We start from the raw sequence: 22,138 nt of genomic DNA, 5'->3' as shown, positions 1-22,138 counted from the left end.
TTAGCTCATTCGACCGTCTCTTGGAGTCAGTATCTTATCTTATTAGTACGATATATTAGGATAGTCTCCGGGAGGATAAAATTTAAACGCTCAATTCAAAATGTTGTCAATGTAACTAGACGAAGTGCCATTAATACAGGACTAGTGGGGCAAATGTTATGGGTTCTAGTCAAGACGATCTAATGCCTAATCTGCTATTTAGAAAGACCATTTTCCGGAGTTGTATTGGAACTCTAAGAGAAGCGGTGACGATCACATAGGACAAGAAAGAGGACTAGGCCGGTGACTGCCGAGCTACTTTTCTTCCAAGGAGTGTAGTTGAAGGCACTTCTATCTCTCTGAAAACGAGATAGACCTAAAATGCGTGTCTAGAGGAGGAGCACACTAACGATGTTCTGGCAGAGTGTGATTACTTATAATTATAAACGCAAGGATTCTCGAAGAAAAGAGAGAAGTCTCTTTAAAGGACTGGCGAAATGGACTTGGAACTCTGGAAGCATGTCCTCTAGTTAGTGAAATCAGATCACTATACCAAATTCAGATTCAAGAATATCATATGTTTGGATTTTAAAGGAATTCTAAGATAATCTTCAAACAACTATGCGTCAAAGTGTTATTAGTTCTAAGAATCTCTATGTCCATCATAATGCTTCACCATTCAGAGGATAGGCGCAAGAACCTACTTTGGCATGATGAAACTCTCCACTCTCTTGACATTATGATTCTTGAAAAAAACTTCCATGTCTATTTTCCTAGTAGAGTTAATTCTTTGGTAATGTTGCCAAAAATTCTAGAACTATGAATGGTTGATAATATCTATCAGAAAATAAAGTTTAGTATGTGGACAGTTATTTCTGAAAGGTCATGCTCTCGCTAGACCATCTAGACTGGTGATATATTTGAGGCCTTCATGGGTTCAGAAATTCTAAAATTCCTTTAAAATCCATATATATATATCAAGATTGATCCGTAACAAATAATAACTAGCTATCATTTTAGAGATTATCAATATAACTAGATTCACTACTTAATCAAGAACCCTAAAGAGGAAAAGTAGTTAATTGTGAAATTAACTTTACAAGTTGGAACATGTATACTTATTTGGGCTCATGAAACTTGAATAAAAAATAACCAGTCGCATACGTTTTCCGTGAAAGCCACGCGCCACAACGAGGTGCCACATGATGTAGTGCATCAACAAGTGTTTACATCTGCTAATGTGAATGTGCCAGCAATGAAAGATCTGATTGATATAGATCAGATTCAACAGGTATTCAGTTAATGTTTTGATTGATTTTACTTGAGACAAAACAGTTTATGTGATGCTTGATTAGATAACTTGTTCGTTTGTTTCTTTTGCAGCAATGTCTTTACTATCTAACCACTGAGCATTTTATCGACATTGGAGAGTTTGAGCTCGACTCTAAGTACAAAGTGATTTTCTTTGAACCTCTATATGGACAACAATAGTAGTATAATAACATTGTATTATAGTGTACATATGGATGAATATAGGTCGACCATTAAGCATTTTTCAACTATATTCTAGTTCCTTAAAAGTTTATAAATACTTTTGTTAGACTGGAAATTTCTTGATGGAAGTGTTTCCTAGCTAATAACCGTTAAGATTTCAAAAACATTAAACTAAAAAGCATTTGATTGTTTGTAGCTTAATATTTGATGTATTTGCTATGTATTGTATTATGGCTTTGATTGTGCAGTGAAATTATCTTGGTGGAAACTGATTGGGAAGAAAAACTAAGTTGAAAGACAGAATAAATCAGAAGAACAACTCACCCATAGACCATGTTTTTAAATGTGATGCTTGTGAGAAAATTGTTGAAATGGATTGTCTTACCTTTAAATTTTGAAAAATTCTTTAAACGTGGACTAAACGAAAGTTTTATGGGTCACTAAGCCATACCTAATTTTGAGAATAAGTGCATTTCTTAAACAACTATCTTCAAGTGAATTGTTAGTGTTTGCAATGATCTGCTTGCATTAGCCACTAGGATAACAAGAAGAATGGGAACTAAGAACTCTGAACATAGCACAGTATAGGGATGTTGCAAGAAGAACTTAAATTTCTACAAACAGTAACACAACTGGAGTTCAAGTTCCAGATAAAAGAAACAAAAATACAAATCTTTCGATTAGAATTGAGATGATAGTTCTAATCCAGTTTCCAGTTAAGCTTGAGTCAAACAAGAATCATGTCTCCTGGAGATTTTGTGGCTGATCAAGCAACGCTATAGCTTCTCCATTTACATCAGAATCATCAAATTGTTCTATCTCCTGAAGCTTTTGTGGCTGCTCAAGAAACACCGGAGCTTCTCCATTTACAACAGAATCAGCAAATGGTTCAGTAGGTGCAGGCCCATCACCAAGAGTCTGCTCATTCTCAGGATGAAAGTTGATAGGGAACTTAGTTACTCTAGGTTTGTCTGTGAGTATGTTCCTTTGGACCTTATCAATCAAAACCTTGGTAGGAGGCTCTTCCCTGAGCTGTTCATCATCATAGTCATTGTTCACATAATAGCCAACTCTTATAAACTCTTGATCCATGTATGAGCAAGTCAACAATAACACAGTAACACCAATAATATCTTCCTCACGAATCTTTAACGGATCTGGAGAGTCAGCCTATCATTTAATCAAACAAAAAGTTTAGACTAAGATTATGTACCTAAACCACCAGAAACAAAGAGAGAAGAATAAAACTAATCATACACTACCTGCAACACAAATCGATAGTTCCCAACGTTAACAGGACCAACAAGAACACTTTCCAAAACTTGATCATACGTTTCGTCTTCAGCTGACCCTACGTATATAAGCTTCCATTCCAAATCTGTAGCAAAACCAAAGAAACGTTATCTCACACATCAGGCTTACCAGAATGTGATCATGACTAGAAATCACGAAAATTTACAAAGCACAGAAACTTAACCAGTTGGTATAGGCAAAACGGTTTTACGCTTTTATTGCAGAAGGATAAGCAACACACACATAATGATATCTAGAACAATAATTCTCTGCCATGATCAAGAACCGATAACTTGCAACTAGTAATGTGTGAAATTACAGTACATAGCCACTGAGCCAGAGGTCAAATCTCATTTGAGAGCCAACACATCCGAAAGATAAGCCATACAAAATAACCATTCACAGTAAACAATCCTCATAGAGCAAAGACAAGGCTCCTAAATACCACAACTACAATGTTGAATACGAACAATTGCAGACATATAACCAACTTCTAAGCCAAAGAGAGTACACTAAGCTCGAGACAGATCGTGTGTGAGCTCATACAAATGCAAGAAAACCCTAACACAGTGAAGTCAATTAGCTACAAATCATACTTTAAAACCCCAAAAATTGAATCTTTTGTAGCATTATTCACATATCCAATCACAGGTTCTTCATTCTTCAATCGGTTCCGAAGAATATAATAACAAAATCGAAAATAAATCAACATAGTATCAATTTTCGAAAGATAGAGGATCAGGGAAAGTAAAAGGTACCGTCTTTGAGAGAGGTCAAGCATTCGTAAGAAATCTCGAACTGGAATGGATTCACAAACGGAGCAGGATTGTCCAAGACGGTGACGTTAGTGATATTGATAGAGCTCATAACGATTTAAATTGGGAAAACTCAAGGACTCGATTTTAGTTTGAAACCCTAGATTCTCGAAATTTCAAAGAAATCTAGAGAGACCCAGGTTAGGGTTCTCGAGATTTCTCTGTAAACAGTGAAATCGCCGGCGCGAGAAGAATGGTGGTCGGTCAGATTCAGAGACGGTTCGTGGTTAGAGCGATTTCAATTTGCCAGTTATTGGGTGGTTTTTTTTTAACCGGTTGGTATAAGGCTAATAACCGGTAGTTACCGGTCAACTATATTGGCGGGAGAGCTTTAAAACCTCAATTAGAAGAGGGAAATATAAAAGGAATTGAAATCGAGGCCATTTTAACTAATAATACTTAAGTTTTAAGGCCCATGGGCTAAATTTAGATTTAGTTAAAAGTTTTCACTTAACAATTAATTGACAATATTGTATGTGTAACTGTTGAATAGAGTAAAAATATAATTAGAATAATGTGTAATATTATACCAGTATAAAGATTTAGTGAAAACAAAAGTAGAATTTTAAAAAAGTAAAATTTTCAATTCATAGTAGTAACAATTTTTCATTAGAAGAGACCAAAGGAAAAGAAATTGAAATCAAAGAATACTTTGGTTCATTTCTACTAATGTTATTCACTCTTTTGTTTCAGCCAATCGGAATATGCCAGCTAATAAATGAATAAAAAAACATTTAACTATAAAATCTATAAAATGTAAAATCCAACCACTCTTCTATTAATCCAAACTGATATATATAATTTCGTTTAATTACAAAATCTAACTTTACTTCTCCTTTGTAAACTCCAAACCGATACTTAAACTTGTTAAAATGTAAAATCTAAACCCTAACAATTTTTTCTAAACCTAAACCAATATTTAACCTCGTTTAATTATAAAATCTAAATGTTTATAAACTCAAACAGAGATTTCACTTTGTTTAATCATAAAATCTAAACCCTAACTCTTTTTTGTCAACTCAAAACTGATATAAAAGTTCATTTTTGAGGTGGATTAAACTTTATAACTTAAATGAATTCAATTTTATTTTAGTAAGTAGCAGATTTTGATTAGGCAGATTTACAAAACTATCCTTTTTTTACTACCTTTTTGTAATAATACCCTTTTATATTATTCATTTTTAAAAATATCTCTTCCCTTGAACAGAATGACCAAATTACCCTCATCTAATAAGAACATGTAATTGGAAACTGATAGTTTCCCGCCAAATTTTTGGCGCCAAAAATTATTTTTCCCGCCAAAAAACATTTCTGCCAAACTTTTTTTCCCACCAAAAAAAAAAATCCCGCCAAAAAAAATTTTCCCGCCAAATTTTTTTCTCGTAAATTTTTTTTCCCAGCCAAAAAAATGCTTTTAAAAATCCTTGTAAATTTTTTAAAAACTCTTTTAAAAAACCTTGTAAAGTTTTTTAAAAACTCTTTTAAAAAACTTTACAAGGTTTTTTAAAAGCTTTGGTAGTTGCTAAAAACCCTTGTAAATCATTTTAAAACCTCTTAAAATATTTATAAAGTCTTTAAAAACATAGGTAAATACTTTAAAACCCCTTTTTAAACCTTTGTAAATCATTTTAAAACTTTTTACAATAGTTTTACAAGATTTACAATCGTTTTTTAAGCATAAGTAAGTGGCATTGAATGATTTACAAGGGATGTTAAAAGCTTATTAAAGGGTAAAACATGATTTACAATCGTTTTAAAGCATAAGTAAGTGACATAGAATGATTTATAAGGGATTTAAAAAGGGTTAGCATGGTTTACAATCGTTTTGTAGCATAAGTAAGTGGCATTGAATGATTTACAAGGGATTTGAAAAGCTTATAAAAGGGTAAAACATGATTTACAATCGTTTTTAAAGCATAAGTAAGTGGCATAGAATGATTTACAAAGATTTTTAAAAAGGGTTAGCATGGTTTACAATGTTTTTTTAAGTATAAGTAAGTGGTATTGGAATTATTTACAAGGGATTTTAAAAGCTTATAAAAGGGTAAAACATGATTTACAATCGTTTTTAAAGCATAAGTAAGTGGCATAGAATGATTTACAAGGGATTTTAAAAGTGTTTGTATGATTTACAATCGTTTTAAAGCATAAGTAAGTGACATTGAATGATTTACAAGGGATTTTAAAAGGGGTTAACATGATTTACAATCGTTTTTAAAGCATAAGTAAGTGTCAAAGAATGATTTACAAGAGATTTTAAAAAAGGTTTGCATGGTTTACAATCGTTTTTAAAAGATAAGTAAGTGGTATATAATGATTTACAAGGATTTTAAAAGCTTATAAAAGGGTAAAACATGATTTACAAGAGTTTTTAAAGAGTTTTAAAAGCATTTACAAGGATTTTAAACCTTTGTAAATCCTTTTAAAACTCTTATAAAGTCTTTACAAGCATTTTTTAACTCTTAGAAAAAAAATTGTAAGTATTTAAAACATTTACAACTCTTTTTGAACCATTTTAAATCTCTTCTAAACCTTTACAAAAGGTTTTTAAAAGATTTACAAGAGTTTTTAAAGGATTTTCTTATAATTTCTTTTAAAATCTTTTAAAAACTCTTTTACATCTTTTAAAACCCTTTAAAAATCTCTTGTAAATATTTTAAAACACTTTTAAACCATTTACATATCTTTAAAAAAACTCTTGTAAGTCTTTTAAAGCCCTTTAAAATCCCTTGTAAATCTTTTAAAACCCTTTTAAAATCTCTTGTAAATCTTTTAAACCCTAAATCTTTCAAAATATTTTAAAACCCTTTTAAAATCCCTTGTAAATCTATTTCCCGCCAAAAAAAAAATTTTTACGGGAAAAATGTTTTCGAAAACTTTTTTTGGCGGGAAATTCTTTTTTCGAAAATTTTTGGCGGGAAATTTTTTTTTCGGAAATTTTTGGCGAGAAATTTTATTTTAAAATATTTTAGACGAAAAATATTAATATTTCATTTTGTTAACCTAAATCAATTTACAAATAGGGGTAAAATGGTTATTAAAAATTTAAATAGGGTATAAATGAAAATGGTAAATAGAAAAGGGTAGAATTGAAAAGGAGTAGTGTGAAAAGGGCATTAGAAAGAATTGTTCTTTTGATTAGCTAGAATGAAAAAGGTGAATGAAATGGTTTACCTCTAAAAGTGAACCCAACTATTTTTTGAAATGTAGGCCAATTATACTTGCTCTCAAAACTATGTCCAAAATTGAATGTGAAATTTTAAAAGATTTGTGCGGAATTTATAAATCCTATGTTATTCAAACATGGATTTTAAAAAGTCTCATGAAATTTAGTGTTATTGAACTAATGATTTCGAAATCCACCTTAAAATCCACTGTTATTGAAAATAATTTGTGGATTTGAATTTTAATGATTTTGGAGGATTTGAGAGGAATTTTTTAGTTAAGAATACAGAAATCCAAATCTCATGGTTTAAGGTGAGATTTGAATGAGATTTTACAAAAATCATATGAACTTCCCTAAAATTATCATAATTATTTAAAAACTCAAAAAAACTCAAATCACTTAAAATTCTAATTTGAATACAACCCCCTAAATCGCGGAAAATATATAGGCAAGTTGAAGAACTGAACCTTTTCCTTGCTTGTTTTTCCCTACAAAGGGAGAAATAAAATTTGATTACTTTATTATTACAATGAATGTAAGTTTTGTTCCAAGTGAGAGATTTCTTGTTACATATATATGAGTTCAGGAACTTTGGAAAGCAATGAGTCGTGTAGTAAGTGTGTCCTATTTGGATGCTATTTTTTGGTAACACTTGACCATAGAAAGAAAAATCGTCACTTGACCATAGAAAGAAAACTCGTTTGGTGATTTCTTTGATAGAAAGGTCTATGATGAATATCTTTTTATCAATTTGGCTTAAGAAGTAGTTCTGGGCTGCTGCGTTTTCTGATTGCTAATATAATGTTGCTTCTGCTGCACTGATTTGTGTTATCGACCTATCTGGATTTTTTGTGTTCGGATTTCTTATCTTCCATGAGTGTTTGATATTGTTTTCTTCAAATTCTTGTAATGAGAATGATGGTCCTTAACTTGGTGGGGGACCAAACATGTAGCTCAACTGAAAATCTTCTATATCTAGGGTTGTGGGAGTCGAGCTGCTTGGATACAAAACATAATACTCAAAAACATTTCCGTTTGGTTCTCCGACTAAACTTTCATACATATTTACATACACCATACACTTCACATCATAACTTCACACCACACATTTCACATCAATGTTTTATTTTATTCAATATTTCATTTCATATTTTTATTTATTTCATTGAAAAATGCAAATCTGTTTTCAACTCTTTCTTTATATATAAATAGAAACTAACGTTTTAAGAGATTTATAAGCTCACAAGTCACAAATATGGAGGAATGTCAACATCTTCTCACATGTACCCCATGAGCAGCGGTCACGATCAACACAGTTACATCCACAATTCTTCATACCAAGTAATGTTATGATATATTGTTGAATTCTCTTCTTGTATATTTGATATATTTTGATGATTATCATTTATCAGAGCAGCCGTTTGAATATGAATTCTCCTGTTCGTTATAAATTATTGTAACAAAGACTTAAAGAGTGATCCAGCTTCATCTCTTTATCCACCACAAATGCTATTTCCGTCACATAAAAATACCAAAAAAAGAAAAAAAAAAAGAGTGAAAATCTAAGTGAAAACAGATCACGATCGAGTTAGATAAGAATAGAGAGATGCAAAAATAAAAATAGAATGATATTTGCGAGACGACACGTAAACAATAAAAAGTTACGGTAAAAAGTTACGGTAAGATCCACCTCGCTAATGTCTATGTATAACCAGAACTAGAATCTCTATTGGGAGTTTCTAGAGGAGAGACTCTCTATTAAAACAAAATAAAAAATTTAGAAAAAGGAGGAGAGAGAACAGAGACGTTTTTCAACGTGAGAAACTTTAAGAAACTCATTTCTACTTTTATTTTGTTCTGATTGGTTCAAATAATAATTAAAAAATTAAACAATAAAAATAATAATAAAATTTATATTATTTTATAAAATTGAATTTCTCAGTGATGGAGATGGTCTTAATAACCACGATTCTACGTTCCCCTCGAGGAAAGTTGTCACCTAAAAAATAATTTATTATGTTAATTTATACTTTATATAACTTAAATTCTAAGGTTGATTTAAACTGTTTTATATCTTCTGTTCTCATTTCTTTATGCCGACTCGTTCATAATTATTTCTTACTTAAAGGCTAAAAAAAAAGATTATGTTGGTATGAGCCCACATCACTCTATATCTATCTAGAATTGGCTCTGATATCATTGTAAAATCATGACTATCAAATTGTATCATCATATATCTGTTGGCTCCCAAGCCCATGGAAATTGAACCCCACTCTCGTTTGACGGGCATTGAGCAAATTTAGGAGTGTCGAAAGACTTCTTTACTAACTTAATTTGCAAATCATCATAAATTTTTCCTTTGATGCTAGTTCATGTTTTCACCTTACATACACACAATTAGAATAGCTGCAAACGCACGTGCATGAAATTAGCTGAACCTTTTAAGGTATCGCGATCCCGCAGAATATGTAGCTAAGCAATGAATTCAGAAATTAAAATCTAGCTCAGAAGAAAACAAAATGGCTGTTTTTTTTTTTTGGTTTTTATCTAAAGGATTAAACAATCAAATATGAGTTTTGATGTTTTTATTGGATTCTAAAACTCGAGACATTTTTTTATAAAGGATATACTTTAGCATGAAGCATCAATTATATATCTCTAAGATCACTTCTCGTAAGCCTTGCTCAATTTCTACCATGCTTGACATTGACTTATACAACACCAGGGCTCGCTAAACCTAGTTACCTGATTACCTGAACCACTTGAATCATGTTATCTTCTAATAACCTGGTTTAACCATGGCTCAACCCATCTTGTCATGTCCGACCATTTCTTTAATTTTGCTTGATATCCTTGATTGTTTTTGCCCATCTGTCCTTAGGTAGTTTAGAACATTTATTGTCCTTGAGACTAAGTCTTCATTTCGACCACTTTTCTCGTCAATTATTAAATCATAAAAGATCATGTTTTTATTTTATTTTTTTGTCAAACAAATTTGTATTCACTTAAAGCCTCATAAGAGGAAAGTTCATACAAACTAAAACTGAAATAATACAATGGCAATAAAGATAACGATAAAGGCTCCATGAGTTTTCTAAAGAGATGCTCAACTTAGAGAAGCTTGCAATGTTTGAAAAGTCTTTTGAAACCATAGCGGATTCGACCATGGAGATGAACTCCGCGAAATCCTCGACCAACTGGTGGTCATAAACAGCTCGCGCTAATAACGCATACGAGCTTTTGGTACAATGCTCTACGGAGGAGGCTGCGAGATAAGAAATATTGAAGAAGCTTCGGTAACCATCACTCCTTGGAGGTATGGTTATAATGCCGATCTTCTTCAAGCTTGTAGATGCTTGGTAATTACCCCTGAAACTGAGAATGTGCACTTGAGAGAGCTTGGTAATCAGAAGAGGCTTAGACAAAATGTTTGAGAAGTTTCGGTAACCATCGCTCCTTGGAGACGGGATCATAATGCCGATCTTCTTCAAACATTCGGGAAACTTTAGCTTTTGAGTTGTCTCAATAATCGTGTCCGAGAGAGTTTCGATTACTATGCATAGTATACTACATTAAAAGATCATGCTTTAAACAGCTAATTAATGACGCCGCATGTTATCACGTTTTCAGTTTGTTTTTTAAGTTTCATGGTGTCCAACCAAGTTTCGTAATATGTTGCTTGTTTGATCCACATATAACGAAAAATACCTAAAACATAGTATATAAATAAATATAACAGTTAATTGATATTTTAATAAAATAATAGAACTAATTTTCCAAATTCTTATATCAATCTTTCATTTACAGTTATTTTTATTTTTCTAATTCTTGAATCAATGTACTTAATTATAATATTTTCTTACGGAATCAGATTTAAATTTGAATACCAACTATTGTAAATTTTGCGTCCAAAACATCAAAAATATCCTAAAATTAAATTCCAGAATATCTAATCTCTTTTTGCCGCAATGCCAGATCGTAGACGTGAAAGCTTCGATGTCTCTAACCTATAAATTAACAAATATTATTTTCAATATCATTGAACAAACGAAATTTTTGAGCTAAAATAATTAAACAATTGTTACCCATGTGAGCAATGAGGGATGCTCCTACATTTTTTATTTTATCTTTTGGTTTGGTCAACTTCTGTGTTACTATCAGTTATATTTTTTAAAACTCCCGATAACAATTAAAATTTATTTAAATTCTTCAGCAAATACACACTATTAATTGTCTTACTGAATGCTTAGCTGTGTCCAACCTTTAAAAAATGCAATTTGTTTTCAACTCTTTCTTTATATATAAACAGAAACTAACGTTGTAAGAGATTTATAAGTTCACAAGTCATAAATACGAAGCAATGTCAACATCTTCTCACATGTACCCGATGAGCAGCGGTCACGATCAACACAGTTACATCCATAATTCTTCATACCAAGTAATGTTATGATATATTGTTGAATTCTGTATATTTGATATATTTTGATGATTATCATTTATCAGAGCAGCCGTCTGATTAGTCCATTTTGACAAACTCCACATGATTATATGCTTTTTTTTTTCTAGAATTTCACCATGTTATGCGATTTTTTTTGTAATTGTAATTTGAGCCAAAACATGTATATGCAATACATATATTAACTAGCTAAAATTATTATGTATGATACAGAAAGCAGCTATAAGTAGCGCTGTAGAAAAGACAAGACGATGCATCTTTGAAAAGCTCGACCTCCAACTAAGTTCTGATTTTGGTACTTTTAGAATTGCGGATTTTGGATGTTCTATTGGACCGAACACGTTCCATGTTGCTCAAAGTATCATTGATACAGTGAAATCCAAACGCTTGGAAGAAAGTACCGAAAATAGCCTTGTGCCACTAGAGTTCCAAGTTTTCTTCAATGATCAACCCACCAATGACTTCAACACACTCTTTAGAACCCAACCTCTTTCTCCAGAACGCGAATATTTCTCAGTCGGAGTTCCAGGCTCTTTCTATGGTCGGGTGTTACCAAGAAACAGCATCCACATCGGACACACTTCATACACGACTCACTGGCTCTCGAAAGTTCCTGATAACGTATGTGACAAGAAATCTATGGCTTGGAACAAAAATTACATTCAATGTAATAATTTGTTGGAAGAAGTTACCAAGGCTTACAAGGTCCAGTTCATAAAAGACATGGAGATTTTCCTTGATGCTAGAGCGGAGGAACTTGTCCCTGGAGGACTAATGATTGTAATAGGAGAATGTTTGCCTGATGGTGTGTCCTTGTATGAGACATGGCAGGGTTATGTGATGGACACCATCGGTGATTGTCTTATGGATATGGCTAAATCGGTAAGATAATTATCTTTTTAGTATATTTAAAAAGCATGATTGTTTTTAGTAATCATTAGTTATCTTTTTTTTAGGGAATAACAAGCGAGGAAAAGATCGATTTATTTAGTTTGCCAGTATATTTTCCTCAATTTAGTGAATTAAAGGGAGAGATTGAGAAAAATGGAAGCTTTACGATTGAGCTGATGGAGACCACAAGTCATCCATTGGAGGGTAAGCCATTAACCAACGACTTCATCACTTCCACGTTTCGAGCTTTTCTCACTACAATCATAGAAAAACATTTTGGAGACGGTGTGGTTGATGAGCTATTCTATCGACTTGCTAAAAAACTCTCCAATCACCCAATTGATTTTGAAATGCGGAAAAAGCAAGTGGTGTATTGTATAGTACTTAAACGAAAATAAATACAATAATGATATAATGAAGAAGAATCATGAAAAAGTACAATAATGATATAATGATATAATGAAAAAGTAGCATGAGACAGACTATATTGCTGGACAGGTTATATGACGGGACAGATTTGAATTAACATTTATTATGTTTTTAAATATTATTGACTTGTCGCTTTTATATGGGTTAAACCTTCATTTTATTATTTTTATTAACACCATAATTTTTAGACATATCGAATCTGTCTAATTTAAATAAAATTTTATAAAAATAAAGCTTTGTTTAAAAGGGTACTATGTAATAAAGGGTACTATATAATAAGTTATCTTGGAGTGTCGAAAGACTTCTTTACAAACACTTGAAGGAAAACAACGAAAATAGCCTTTTGCCTCTCGAATTTCAAGTTTTCTTCAACGATCAACCCAACAATGACTTCAACACACTCTTTAGAACCCAGTCTCCTTCCACGGAACGGGAATATTTCTCGGTTGGAGTTCCAGGGTCCTTCTATGGCCGAGTGTTACCAAGAAACAGCATCCACATCGGAAACACGTCTTACACAACTCATTGGCTTTCTAAAGTTCCCAAATATGTATGTGACAAGAAATCTCCGGCCTGGAACAAACATTACATTCACTGTAACAATTTATTAGAAGATGTGACCAAGGCTTACAAAGTTCAGTTCATAGAAGACATGGGGGCTTTTATTGACGCTAGAGCGGAAGAACTTGTGCCTGGTGGATTAATGATTATTTTAGGTCAATGTGCCGGATGGCGTGCCCATGTATGAGACATGGCAGGGTAATGTGTTCGATACCGTCGGTGATTGTCTTATGGATATGGCTAAATTGGTAAGATATACAATCCAAAACTTTTTTATTTTTATTTTCATAATACAAAAGTCTTATATAACGTTAAGTTTCATGAATTGTTTCATGAATGCGTAAGAGATAAGAAATGACTAGTAATCATCTGTTTGTTTTTATATCGTAGGGAGTAACAAGCGAGGAAAAGATCGAATTATTCAGTTTGCCTATGTATTTTCCTCAATTTAGTGAAGTGAGGGGAGTGATTGAACATAATGGAAGCTTCACAATTGAGCTGATGGAGACTATAAGCCATCCATTAGACGATACGCCATTAACCCAACGACTTTATCACTTCCACGTTTCGAGCTTTTCTCACAACAATCGTCGAAAAACATTTTGGAGATGGTGCAGTCAATGAGCTATTCAATCAACTGGCTAAGAAACTCACCATGCACCCAATTGATTTTAAGATGTGGAAGAAACAAGTGGTATACTATATCGTACTTAAAAGAAAATGAATGATAATGACCTACGTAGTCATGTTCTCTTCTTCTTTTTTATGTCAAGTCATTTTACTTTTGGTCAAGTCTTTTCTTTTCTCTGGTCAAGTGCATGTTTTCTTTCATCAATGTTATGTGTGTCGTTTTCAGTGTGTAATAACCATAAAGGAATAAATATGTACATTGTATACACCTAATTAAAAAAAAAGTTTGTCATTTTGCAATTACTGGAAAACTTGGCGAAGCTTTAATGAAAATATGTTTTGTTTACATGATTCATCAGAAACTTACCTTTTCTTTATCAGAAAGATCAAACAGAGAATCTAACATACATGTCACTTCACGCATTATTTTAGCCTTTTAGGCAACGTCACCGCTTAACTCTATACATATATCTATATATATATATCTTATTATATAAAAGAAGGTTTTTTCTAACTTTGCCTACCAATGCGACATTTGGCACTCTACTTTGATCACATGTGTACTTATCATTAATTGTAGTTTGACTACAATAATTTATTAATAGATATATCATATATTTAGAAAAATAGTCATTAAACTATAAAATTACTACATATTAAACTACAATTTTGAAATGATTTTTTTCTAGCATAATTGCAACTCTCTATACTAATTACAAAATCAAATCTTTTAAATTTTGACATGTTATTATGTTTTAGACTGCACATTAATAGTTCACAACTATAAATAATTCTCCAATTTTATAAGATTTTTTTTTCCATTTTTAGTTCTTTTAAACAATAATTAATTAAAATAATTTTGTTTCAATATTATATGATTAAAATTTTAAAAAATCTGTTAAAATTTGATATCTTACATTTGCTCATATTTTAACAGTTTTTCTTTTTCTATGTTATTTATGCATGTATATATTAATAAACATATCATATCTTAATTTTACAAAATAAATGTATGATAAAGTAAATTACAAAATAATTTGTTGACATAAACTCATACATAATAGTTCCAAATTATTTTATTTTGTAAGTGATTTATTCAAAACAATGATAAAAGAATAGTAATTATAGTATATATTTTATGATGTATCACTTATCAATATTTAAATACTACATATGCTTTTAAAAATATGATTTAATAAGAAATAAATGAGAAGTAGATATAAAGCTCACCTGATTAAAAAAGACTCAAATGACCAATTATTAAACACCATGCAATTAAACCTCATTAAGGTCATTAGTGGCTCAATGAGATTGAATACTCAATGTTTCATGTAACGTTTAAAAAACAAAAAAAATTATTAGTTTGTTATTCATGTAATGTTCGTATTGTAAACGTTCTTCTATAATTATTAACCTTTATTAGTTATACCCTAACAATCTACTATTCTAATATAAATAGCAAATATTTACACAGACGCAACACACACATATTTACAAGTGCTTTTGTTTCCTTTGACAATTGAAGTTACTCAATTACTGAAAGAAAAATGGAAAATGGCTTGCTGTATCACCAACATTTACGGTATCACCAACATATTAGCTTTCAGTTTTTTTTTCTTTTTCTTTTAGTTTTTGTGAATGATTTCATATTGTTTAATGTTTCTAAAATGGTTATATTGAGTTTTACTTACATGTTTTTGTTTTGTTCTAAATGTAAATCGAGAAATTTTTGCATCTTTTTTTTTTTTTTTGTAGTAGTAGGCATCAAATGCACTTTAAACCATAAATGGATATGAAAGAGGAAGCAAAACGGGCAAGAGTCTCAACCTTATCAATTTGTAAGTTTTTGTAAATGATTCTACATTGTTTAAAGTTTCTAAAATGGTTATATTGAGTCTTACTTATATATTTTTGTTAGTTGTTTTTTTTGGTAGGCATCAAATACACTTTAAACCATTTTTTGGATATGAAAAAAAAGCTAGCATACTATGGATAGTAGAATCAATTGCAAGAGAAAGCAAGAATCAAAGTTTTGATCATTCATAAAATACAAAAATTGAGGCAAGTGTTTTAGTTAGTCTCAAAAATTGATAATAACATGTATGACCACAATAATTATAGAACTATTTATTTGTCTTTCCAAATTAAATATTTTGAATTACCCCTTAAAATAACTAGAATATTTATTATCTTTGTTAATTAAATTAAATTCAAATTATATATACCTTTTATTTATATTTTAAAAATTTTAAATCAAAATTATCATTCATTTACCCAATATCGCTATAAATAGTTACCAAATTTTGTTGACTTATATGCTCTGTAAAACAAAACTTATTTTTTTTTCTGATTTTTAGTATAAGGAAGCTCAATTCTTAGTTTCTGAAGAAAACATGATCAACATTAGTTCACACATATTAGGAAATTGTTTAATTGTTTTTTTATCATTACTTACATTTAATGACCTTTCCAATCATTGTTGTTAAACCTATAATTGGTTTCTAAATTCTTTTATATGAGTGACATATTAAATTTTAATTTTTTTTATATAAGAGTATTTGAGAAGTCATCATGTACAGTCTTTTATCTATATAGACACTATATCCTTAATTATATTTAAAATTTAGGTTGTTTAATTTTTTCTATCATTTATTTAATGACCTTTTCAATAATTGTTTTAAAACCTATAAGTCAAAATTATTGAAAGGCCCTATAATACAAATTACAATAATCTATGTTATATACACATTAAAAAACAATTTAGGACCAAATAATACATTATAAAAGACTTTATTATATTGATGCAAAAAAATTAGATTCTTTAATATGAGTCACAAATTGAAATGATTTAATATTTATGTTTTCCAAGTTTATCTTTTCTTAAATTTTAAGATTTTTTATATGAGAGTATATGAGAAGCCATCATGTGCGGTCTTTTATCTATATACATTGTATCCTTAATTATATTTTAAATTTAGGTTTAATTATATATTTTATCAAGATTAAATAAAATGTATCTTTTTACAAAATATGAGACAAACATTTTTTCTATATTTTTCTCTAGATTGGGAGTGTAGTTACAGTTACTTTTGGGTAAACGGTTAATGTATAGTGGTGTGCTTGACATGCTAAAAATGTGTAGAAATTTCTTCAGTATATATTATTTATTTTGAAAGTAAAAATGTGATGATCTCATATTGACATGCTAATTGAAATTTAATTTTATATTTATTAATAATTATTATTTACACCACATAATTCATATAAATTAGAACAAAAGAAAAAAAAATGTAGTGAGTTCAAAATCAACAAAACAACACTTATTTCAAGCTAGCCATATTCCATAATGAAATTGAAATTTATATTTAAAATAAAATTAATTTGCTCTCTTTAATTGAAAGTAATTCCAAATATTTTTTTGAGAGCTTTACAAATTATTCATTATAAACAACAAATTTATGTAATATGATATACACAATAATGATTTTTTTAAAAGAACTAAACTTATTTTAATATATATAAATTCAAAAAAATTATTTAAACAAAATAACAATGTAAGGTTCATAATCTAAAATTAAAGTTTAGAATTAAGCTTTTACAATAATATTTTTAAACTCATAACAACAACAAAGAAAAAAACTTAAAAGTAAACAAAACAATATGAAATATGAGAATGGAAATAAATTGTGGGAGTTAATTTTTAATTTATTGTGTGTTGAATAAAGTAGAGTGGAAAAATATAATTGATACATATTTTTATGATTTCAGTTTTATATTAAACTGTGTGTTCAATTTTTATTATTTATTAAGAATTTTAAAAAAAAAACTTATATTGCCAAGTGGACCAATAAGGAAAGAGTGAAACCTTACTTTTATATATACATGATTCCTAATTTTTTGGTTTCATTTTTTAAAGGTTACCTAAAGTATAGCTATTATTGTGGTCATTACATCACATATAAATAATAACAATTGTTATATAATCTTAAATTAATTATATATAAAAATTATGGTTTCAATTTATCAAAGCTTATAACATTTAACTTAGAGATATATTTTCCCTACATCGCATTTGGCTAAACAAATTTGCATGTTTTGGTGGATCAACTACACAAATATTGCAGTCGTAAAACATCAACTCTATCTTTCTCGGCTACCGAGTAAAATTTTATTCTATCTGAAGCCATGACTAATACAATTAATATCGTTAATTTAAACAATTATAGTATTTATTACTAATATAAAATAAAATTCGTATAATGAGATTATCTTAATAGAATTATAAAATAAACTCCTTCTATAAGAATAATCCTTTTTCTTTTAGAATATATTAACAAATTGGATTAGGTTAACATACAATACAGATATCCAGAGACTTATATATATAGGCAATAGGGTTTAACAATGGAGCAAACCCACATTATAAAGTTTTCTTGCGCATCTTTAGCATCCAATAAATTATTGAAGAAGCCATGACTAATACTAATGTGTCTGCTAATAAGCCTACTGCAACAATCGTCCATGAATCTCCTAGCCCCCTCCGTGTATGGTGGTGAGACTCCATATCATTGATTTTTCCTTTTTTTCTTACATGACAATATTATAACGAAACATAACATATGTAAACTGTTTTAATTGTTGGTTGCAGGATGAAGACGAACGTACGATATGACATTGCGATGAACAGCTCCATTATAATCCTCAACATTGCAGCAATCTTGTATATGAAATTCACCAAGATTCCATTTAACGAAGTTGCTGAATCTTGGATTGGTTTCATTCCTCTTTATTTCATTTTTGGCATATTGAGTTGCATTTTTTGGATTTTGGGAATCACAGATTTGTCATTATGTGAGGGAGCCTACGTCATGGGACGCATCTGTAACAATATTGGCTTTGTTATTTTCCTTCATCTCCTCTATTGTATCTCTACCCGCTTGGCTCTATTCGTCGTTCTACACTTTTGTCTACCTTATTGGCTATGGTACATAGCTACCAGTACCATCACTGGGCTGCTTCTATGCGAACTACGAGACTGGTGGAAGTTTGTGAATCAACCACAATCAGTTGCTGTTGATCAAAAGAATCGTACTTGAAATATTTAGTGGAACGCATATGTCAGAGTTACAGATATGGTTTAACTCTTTTTATCTCCTTTTTTTAATGGTGTTTCTCTTTTTATCTCCTATAATCTTTTGGGAATTTTTTATTATTAAATATTAATTAAAAAGATAAATTCTTAGAGAAAATCCCAACTGACTTGTTAACTAGTGAGACATATCTTATTTATTCTCTGCTTATCTAAAAAGAAAATGAAAAAGAAAAAAAAAGTATATATTAGAAGATTAATATAAGTTTAGGGGGAAAATGATTATTATTACTATTTATAAAATTAGTATATTTCAAAATTGTACAATTAATTACTAAGCCTTAAAATAAAAATGTAAAAGAAGATTATCATCAAGAATAGTATACCATCTTTGTTTCAAAAGAAAAGTTTACTAAAAGAAAAAACTTTTGTTTAATTTCTACTAAAGCTGAAAGGAAAATGATTGTCAATTTGTTATTATTATTATTTATATGATAGATTTCTTAAGAAACGTATAGAGTTAGTTACAAATTCTAAATTAAAAATTGTATGATAAGATTATCTTAAGAAAGTTATACAATATATTCCTAATTCTAAAAGAAAATGGTTATTTTTTTGGAATAGATATACACAACAAAACAAATTTAGTATAAGAAGATATGTTAGATTAACTAAATAAACATCTCAGGCATGAAACTGGATTAGGTTAACCAGAGGTCCAGAGACCTATATATCTCTAGGCATTAGGGTTTAACTACGGAGCAAAGCCTCATAATCAAGTTTATATCTTGCGCATCTTTAGCAACCAATCAATTATCTAAGAAGCCATGACTAATACTAATGTTGCTGCTACAAAGCCTCTTTCTACTATGGTCGATGAATCTCCTAGCCTTCTCCGTGATTGGTGGTGAGACTCTAGATCAATGATTTTTCTTACTTTTTTCCCATTACTATGTTATGTTACGTAACATAAGATGGATTAAACTGAATCTGATCCTCTTAAATTATATTGGTTGCAGTATGAACAAGAACCTACAATACAACTTTGCGATGAACTTCGTCATGATAATCATCAACATTGAAGCAATCTTGTCTATCAGAAACCACGAAAATCACGTAAGGAAAGATTATTCAACGATTTTGATAATTTCCGGTATGTTCTTGCCTTTCGCCTATTAAGTTGCGTTTGTTGGGTTGGCGCAATCAGGGATGTGACATTATGTGAACTCGCCTACATCTTCGGACGCATCAGTCACAACATAGGCTTTATTTTCTTCCTAGAACTCCTCTATTGTATTTCTCCCTACTTGGCTCTACTCGTTGGTCTACATGTAGGCCAATGGTATCTAACTTCCATGATTGGACTGTCTCTATGGGAAGGAATGCAAGCATTACGAACTGATATTTAACCTCGTTTAATAGTAAAATCTAAACTTATTTAGCTGCATATTTTGGTTTAAGGCAATCGAGAATGTCTTAGCATCTAAAGCTTACTTCGTGGGACGCATCTGTCACACGTTCGGCTTTTGTATTTTCGTCCACCTCCTCTATTCGGTTTCTCCTCACTTGGCTCTATACTTCGGTCTCCCTTGTTTGCTAGGTTTCGTAGCCGTCATGATTGCACCAAGTTGTCCGTATCAATGGAAAGGCCTATGCAACAAAGTGCAAGAGTTACGAGACTGGTGGAAGCATGTGAATCGACCACAATCCTCGGTTGTTATTGTTCAAGGATCTCCATTTCTAAGATGTGAATTTTAGGACTCTTTTATCCCTTTTGCCTTTTAAATTGGAATACCAACGTTTATTATGTGGGTTAGTTATGTGTGTATATGATATACAAATCAAACAACATATATAAGGAGAAGAGATATTGAATGTTGATTCTTAATTTACAGGAACATGAAGCTCGGGTCTTTCCGGCAATGCCATCAATATCCGAGGCGGTGCAGTTTCTTCGTCAGACGAGAAACCAGAGAGTCTAGTATCCTAATTTTGAACAAATAGAGCATAAAGGAACAAGTTATATAGCTTCACATAACCCGAAACATGTTTTAAGTTTCAATATCAAAGACAAGATCATATTTTAGAATTCAAAGAATATTGTTTCTCACCCTCTCTTGCCTGCAACGTTGTATAACAATGAATGACTTGAAAAATACATAAGCAATCAACAAGATGCCTAATGTTCTCACTAATGGTAACTGCAAAAGAACAACAAAATTCTTTCTCTAAATCAGGAAAAGAGAGGATATATGTATGTTTGTGCATTTGCTTATCGAGCTTACCATGAGCAAAGTTATCGAGAAATCATCGACTCCACCTAGTAAAACTGGAAGAGAATGGCGCAGGAAGAGCAGAAGGACGAACTGCACACGAAAGATGAACAAATCATTGTGTTCAAAGCAGAATTTTCGATATACATGTTCTCAAGAACACAGAGAGAAGAAACATACTAGCAAGGCAATTAGACGGCAACAAATCAAGCTTGTGGGGCTATGAAATGAGTAAAGATCATGATCATCATCCGCATCCCCCCAGGTTAGGAAATAAGGATTACGAAGATCTAGTCCCTCGATTCCCCAATCACTACTGGGATGTTTCCAACAAAGATAATGATTCTCAGTAAGATTTCTACATTGTGCAGAGGAAGAAAGGAGGATACCAAAGCAAGACGAACAAAAGTACCCGAAGTTCATAGAAATGCCTGTGTAGTGAAACAATTGTCGTGGAGCTGTGTAACCAGGTTTATATTGCTGCAATTTGAACAAGGTTTGGTGAGACAATTTCATCAAAACAGAGACTATATGATTACATTGTGCTATAGAATTTATACCTGACGACAAATTTCGCATACCGTATCACCTTTCTCATTGCACCATCTCTGGACGCAATTATGATGTGCAAACTGCAAAAAAGTTGATGACAATATGAATCAAAAATCAGAAATGATACTGTTTGTGGAAAACAACAGCAACCTAAAGACAGAACCTTTAATGTTCCAGAACAAGAACAAGGCGTATCCATGTTGGTATCTTCATCTTCATCATGACAAATCCTACACTGTACAAATTTGCTCTCACATAAATCAGCTCCTGCAGATATAGATTCAGATACACCATCTTCGTTAACCGAGTCAGCTTTCGGGTCTGCTCGGTTAACCGTCCCAAGACCAGAATCGCTTGATAACCGATCAACCACCAACACTAAATGATCTCCCATCCTAACTCTCGCCAAGAAAAACTCCAATGATATATAGAAAGTTAGAAACCAAATGTCAGAAAAATCAACCAGCAACAACAATATCAGAATATGAACAATAAACAAAGAAGAGACAT

At 31.0% G+C, this 22,138-nt stretch overlaps 5 protein-coding genes, 1 long non-coding RNA gene and 1 pseudogene across 10 annotated transcripts; 5 read left to right on the top strand and 2 right to left on the bottom strand.

The window, feature by feature from the left end:
• Positions 1–1,940: 1,940 nt before the first annotated feature.
• On the bottom strand, positions 1,941–3,918 carry ASF1B (anti- silencing function 1b). The gene is made up of 3 exons (NM_123171.4): positions 3,525–3,918; positions 2,736–2,851; positions 1,941–2,643 (listed from the first exon to the last, which is right to left on the bottom strand). Exons 1-3 carry the CDS (start codon positions 3,631–3,633, stop codon positions 2,212–2,214), a joined length of 657 nt encoding a protein of 218 aa, NP_198627.1. The 5' UTR covers positions 3,634–3,918; the 3' UTR covers positions 1,941–2,211.
• Positions 3,919–7,297: 3,379 nt separating this feature from the next.
• On the top strand, positions 7,298–7,611 carry AT5G05625. The gene has a single exon (NR_142854.1). It is a non-coding gene; the product is annotated as an other RNA (long non-coding RNA).
• A 3,467-nt stretch (positions 7,612–11,078) lies between these two features.
• On the top strand, positions 11,079–12,787 carry AT5G38100 (S-adenosyl-L-methionine-dependent methyltransferases superfamily protein; the record flags this gene model as incomplete). 4 transcript variants are annotated; one of them, NM_123170.3, is made up of 3 exons in its annotated part: positions 11,079–11,185; positions 11,417–12,085; positions 12,160–12,787. In NM_123170.3, 3 exons carry the CDS (start codon positions 11,108–11,110, stop codon positions 12,490–12,492), a joined length of 1,080 nt encoding a protein of 359 aa, NP_198626.2. The 4 variants fall into 4 exon arrangements, with proteins under 4 accessions (NP_198626.2, NP_001190433.1, NP_001331856.1 ...); NM_001203504.1 differs by having other exon boundaries at positions 12,222–12,643; NM_001344227.1 differs by lacking the exon at positions 12,160–12,787 and having other exon boundaries at positions 11,108–11,185; positions 11,417–12,094.
• A 33-nt stretch (positions 12,788–12,820) lies between these two features.
• On the top strand, positions 12,821–13,984 carry AT5G38096 (annotated as a pseudogene). The gene is made up of 2 exons: positions 12,821–13,332; positions 13,475–13,984.
• Positions 13,985–18,186: 4,202 nt separating this feature from the next.
• Positions 18,187–18,810, top strand: AT5G38090 (uncharacterized protein; the record flags this gene model as incomplete). Its single annotated transcript, NM_123169.1, has 3 exons — positions 18,187–18,266; positions 18,363–18,487; positions 18,575–18,810. The coding sequence occupies 3 exons, from the start codon at positions 18,187–18,189 to the stop codon at positions 18,808–18,810; spliced, it is 441 nt and encodes a 146-aa protein (NP_198625.1).
• An 820-nt stretch (positions 18,811–19,630) lies between these two features.
• Positions 19,631–20,561, top strand: AT5G38080 (uncharacterized protein; the record flags this gene model as incomplete). Its single annotated transcript, NM_123168.1, has 3 exons — positions 19,631–19,710; positions 19,823–19,919; positions 20,265–20,561. The coding sequence occupies 3 exons, from the start codon at positions 19,631–19,633 to the stop codon at positions 20,559–20,561; spliced, it is 474 nt and encodes a 157-aa protein (NP_198624.1).
• Positions 20,562–20,586: 25 nt separating this feature from the next.
• Positions 20,587–22,133, bottom strand: AT5G38070 (RING/FYVE/PHD zinc finger superfamily protein). Its single transcript, NM_123167.5, has 7 exons — positions 21,792–22,133; positions 21,637–21,708; positions 21,489–21,556; positions 21,257–21,392; positions 21,089–21,169; positions 20,915–21,004; positions 20,587–20,789 (listed from the first exon to the last, which is right to left on the bottom strand). The coding sequence occupies exons 1-7, from the start codon at positions 22,020–22,022 to the stop codon at positions 20,688–20,690; spliced, it is 780 nt and encodes a 259-aa protein (NP_198623.1). The 5' UTR covers positions 22,023–22,133; the 3' UTR covers positions 20,587–20,687.
• Between the last annotated feature and the right edge of the window lie 5 nt (positions 22,134–22,138).

The sequence above is a fragment of the Arabidopsis thaliana genome, chromosome 5, assembly GCF_000001735.4.
Source record: "Arabidopsis thaliana chromosome 5, partial sequence".
Classification (NCBI taxonomy): Eukaryota; Viridiplantae; Streptophyta; class Magnoliopsida; order Brassicales; family Brassicaceae; genus Arabidopsis; species Arabidopsis thaliana.
The sequence above is the reverse complement of the archived record's forward strand: the minus strand, read 5'-3'. Positions and strand labels throughout refer to the sequence as shown.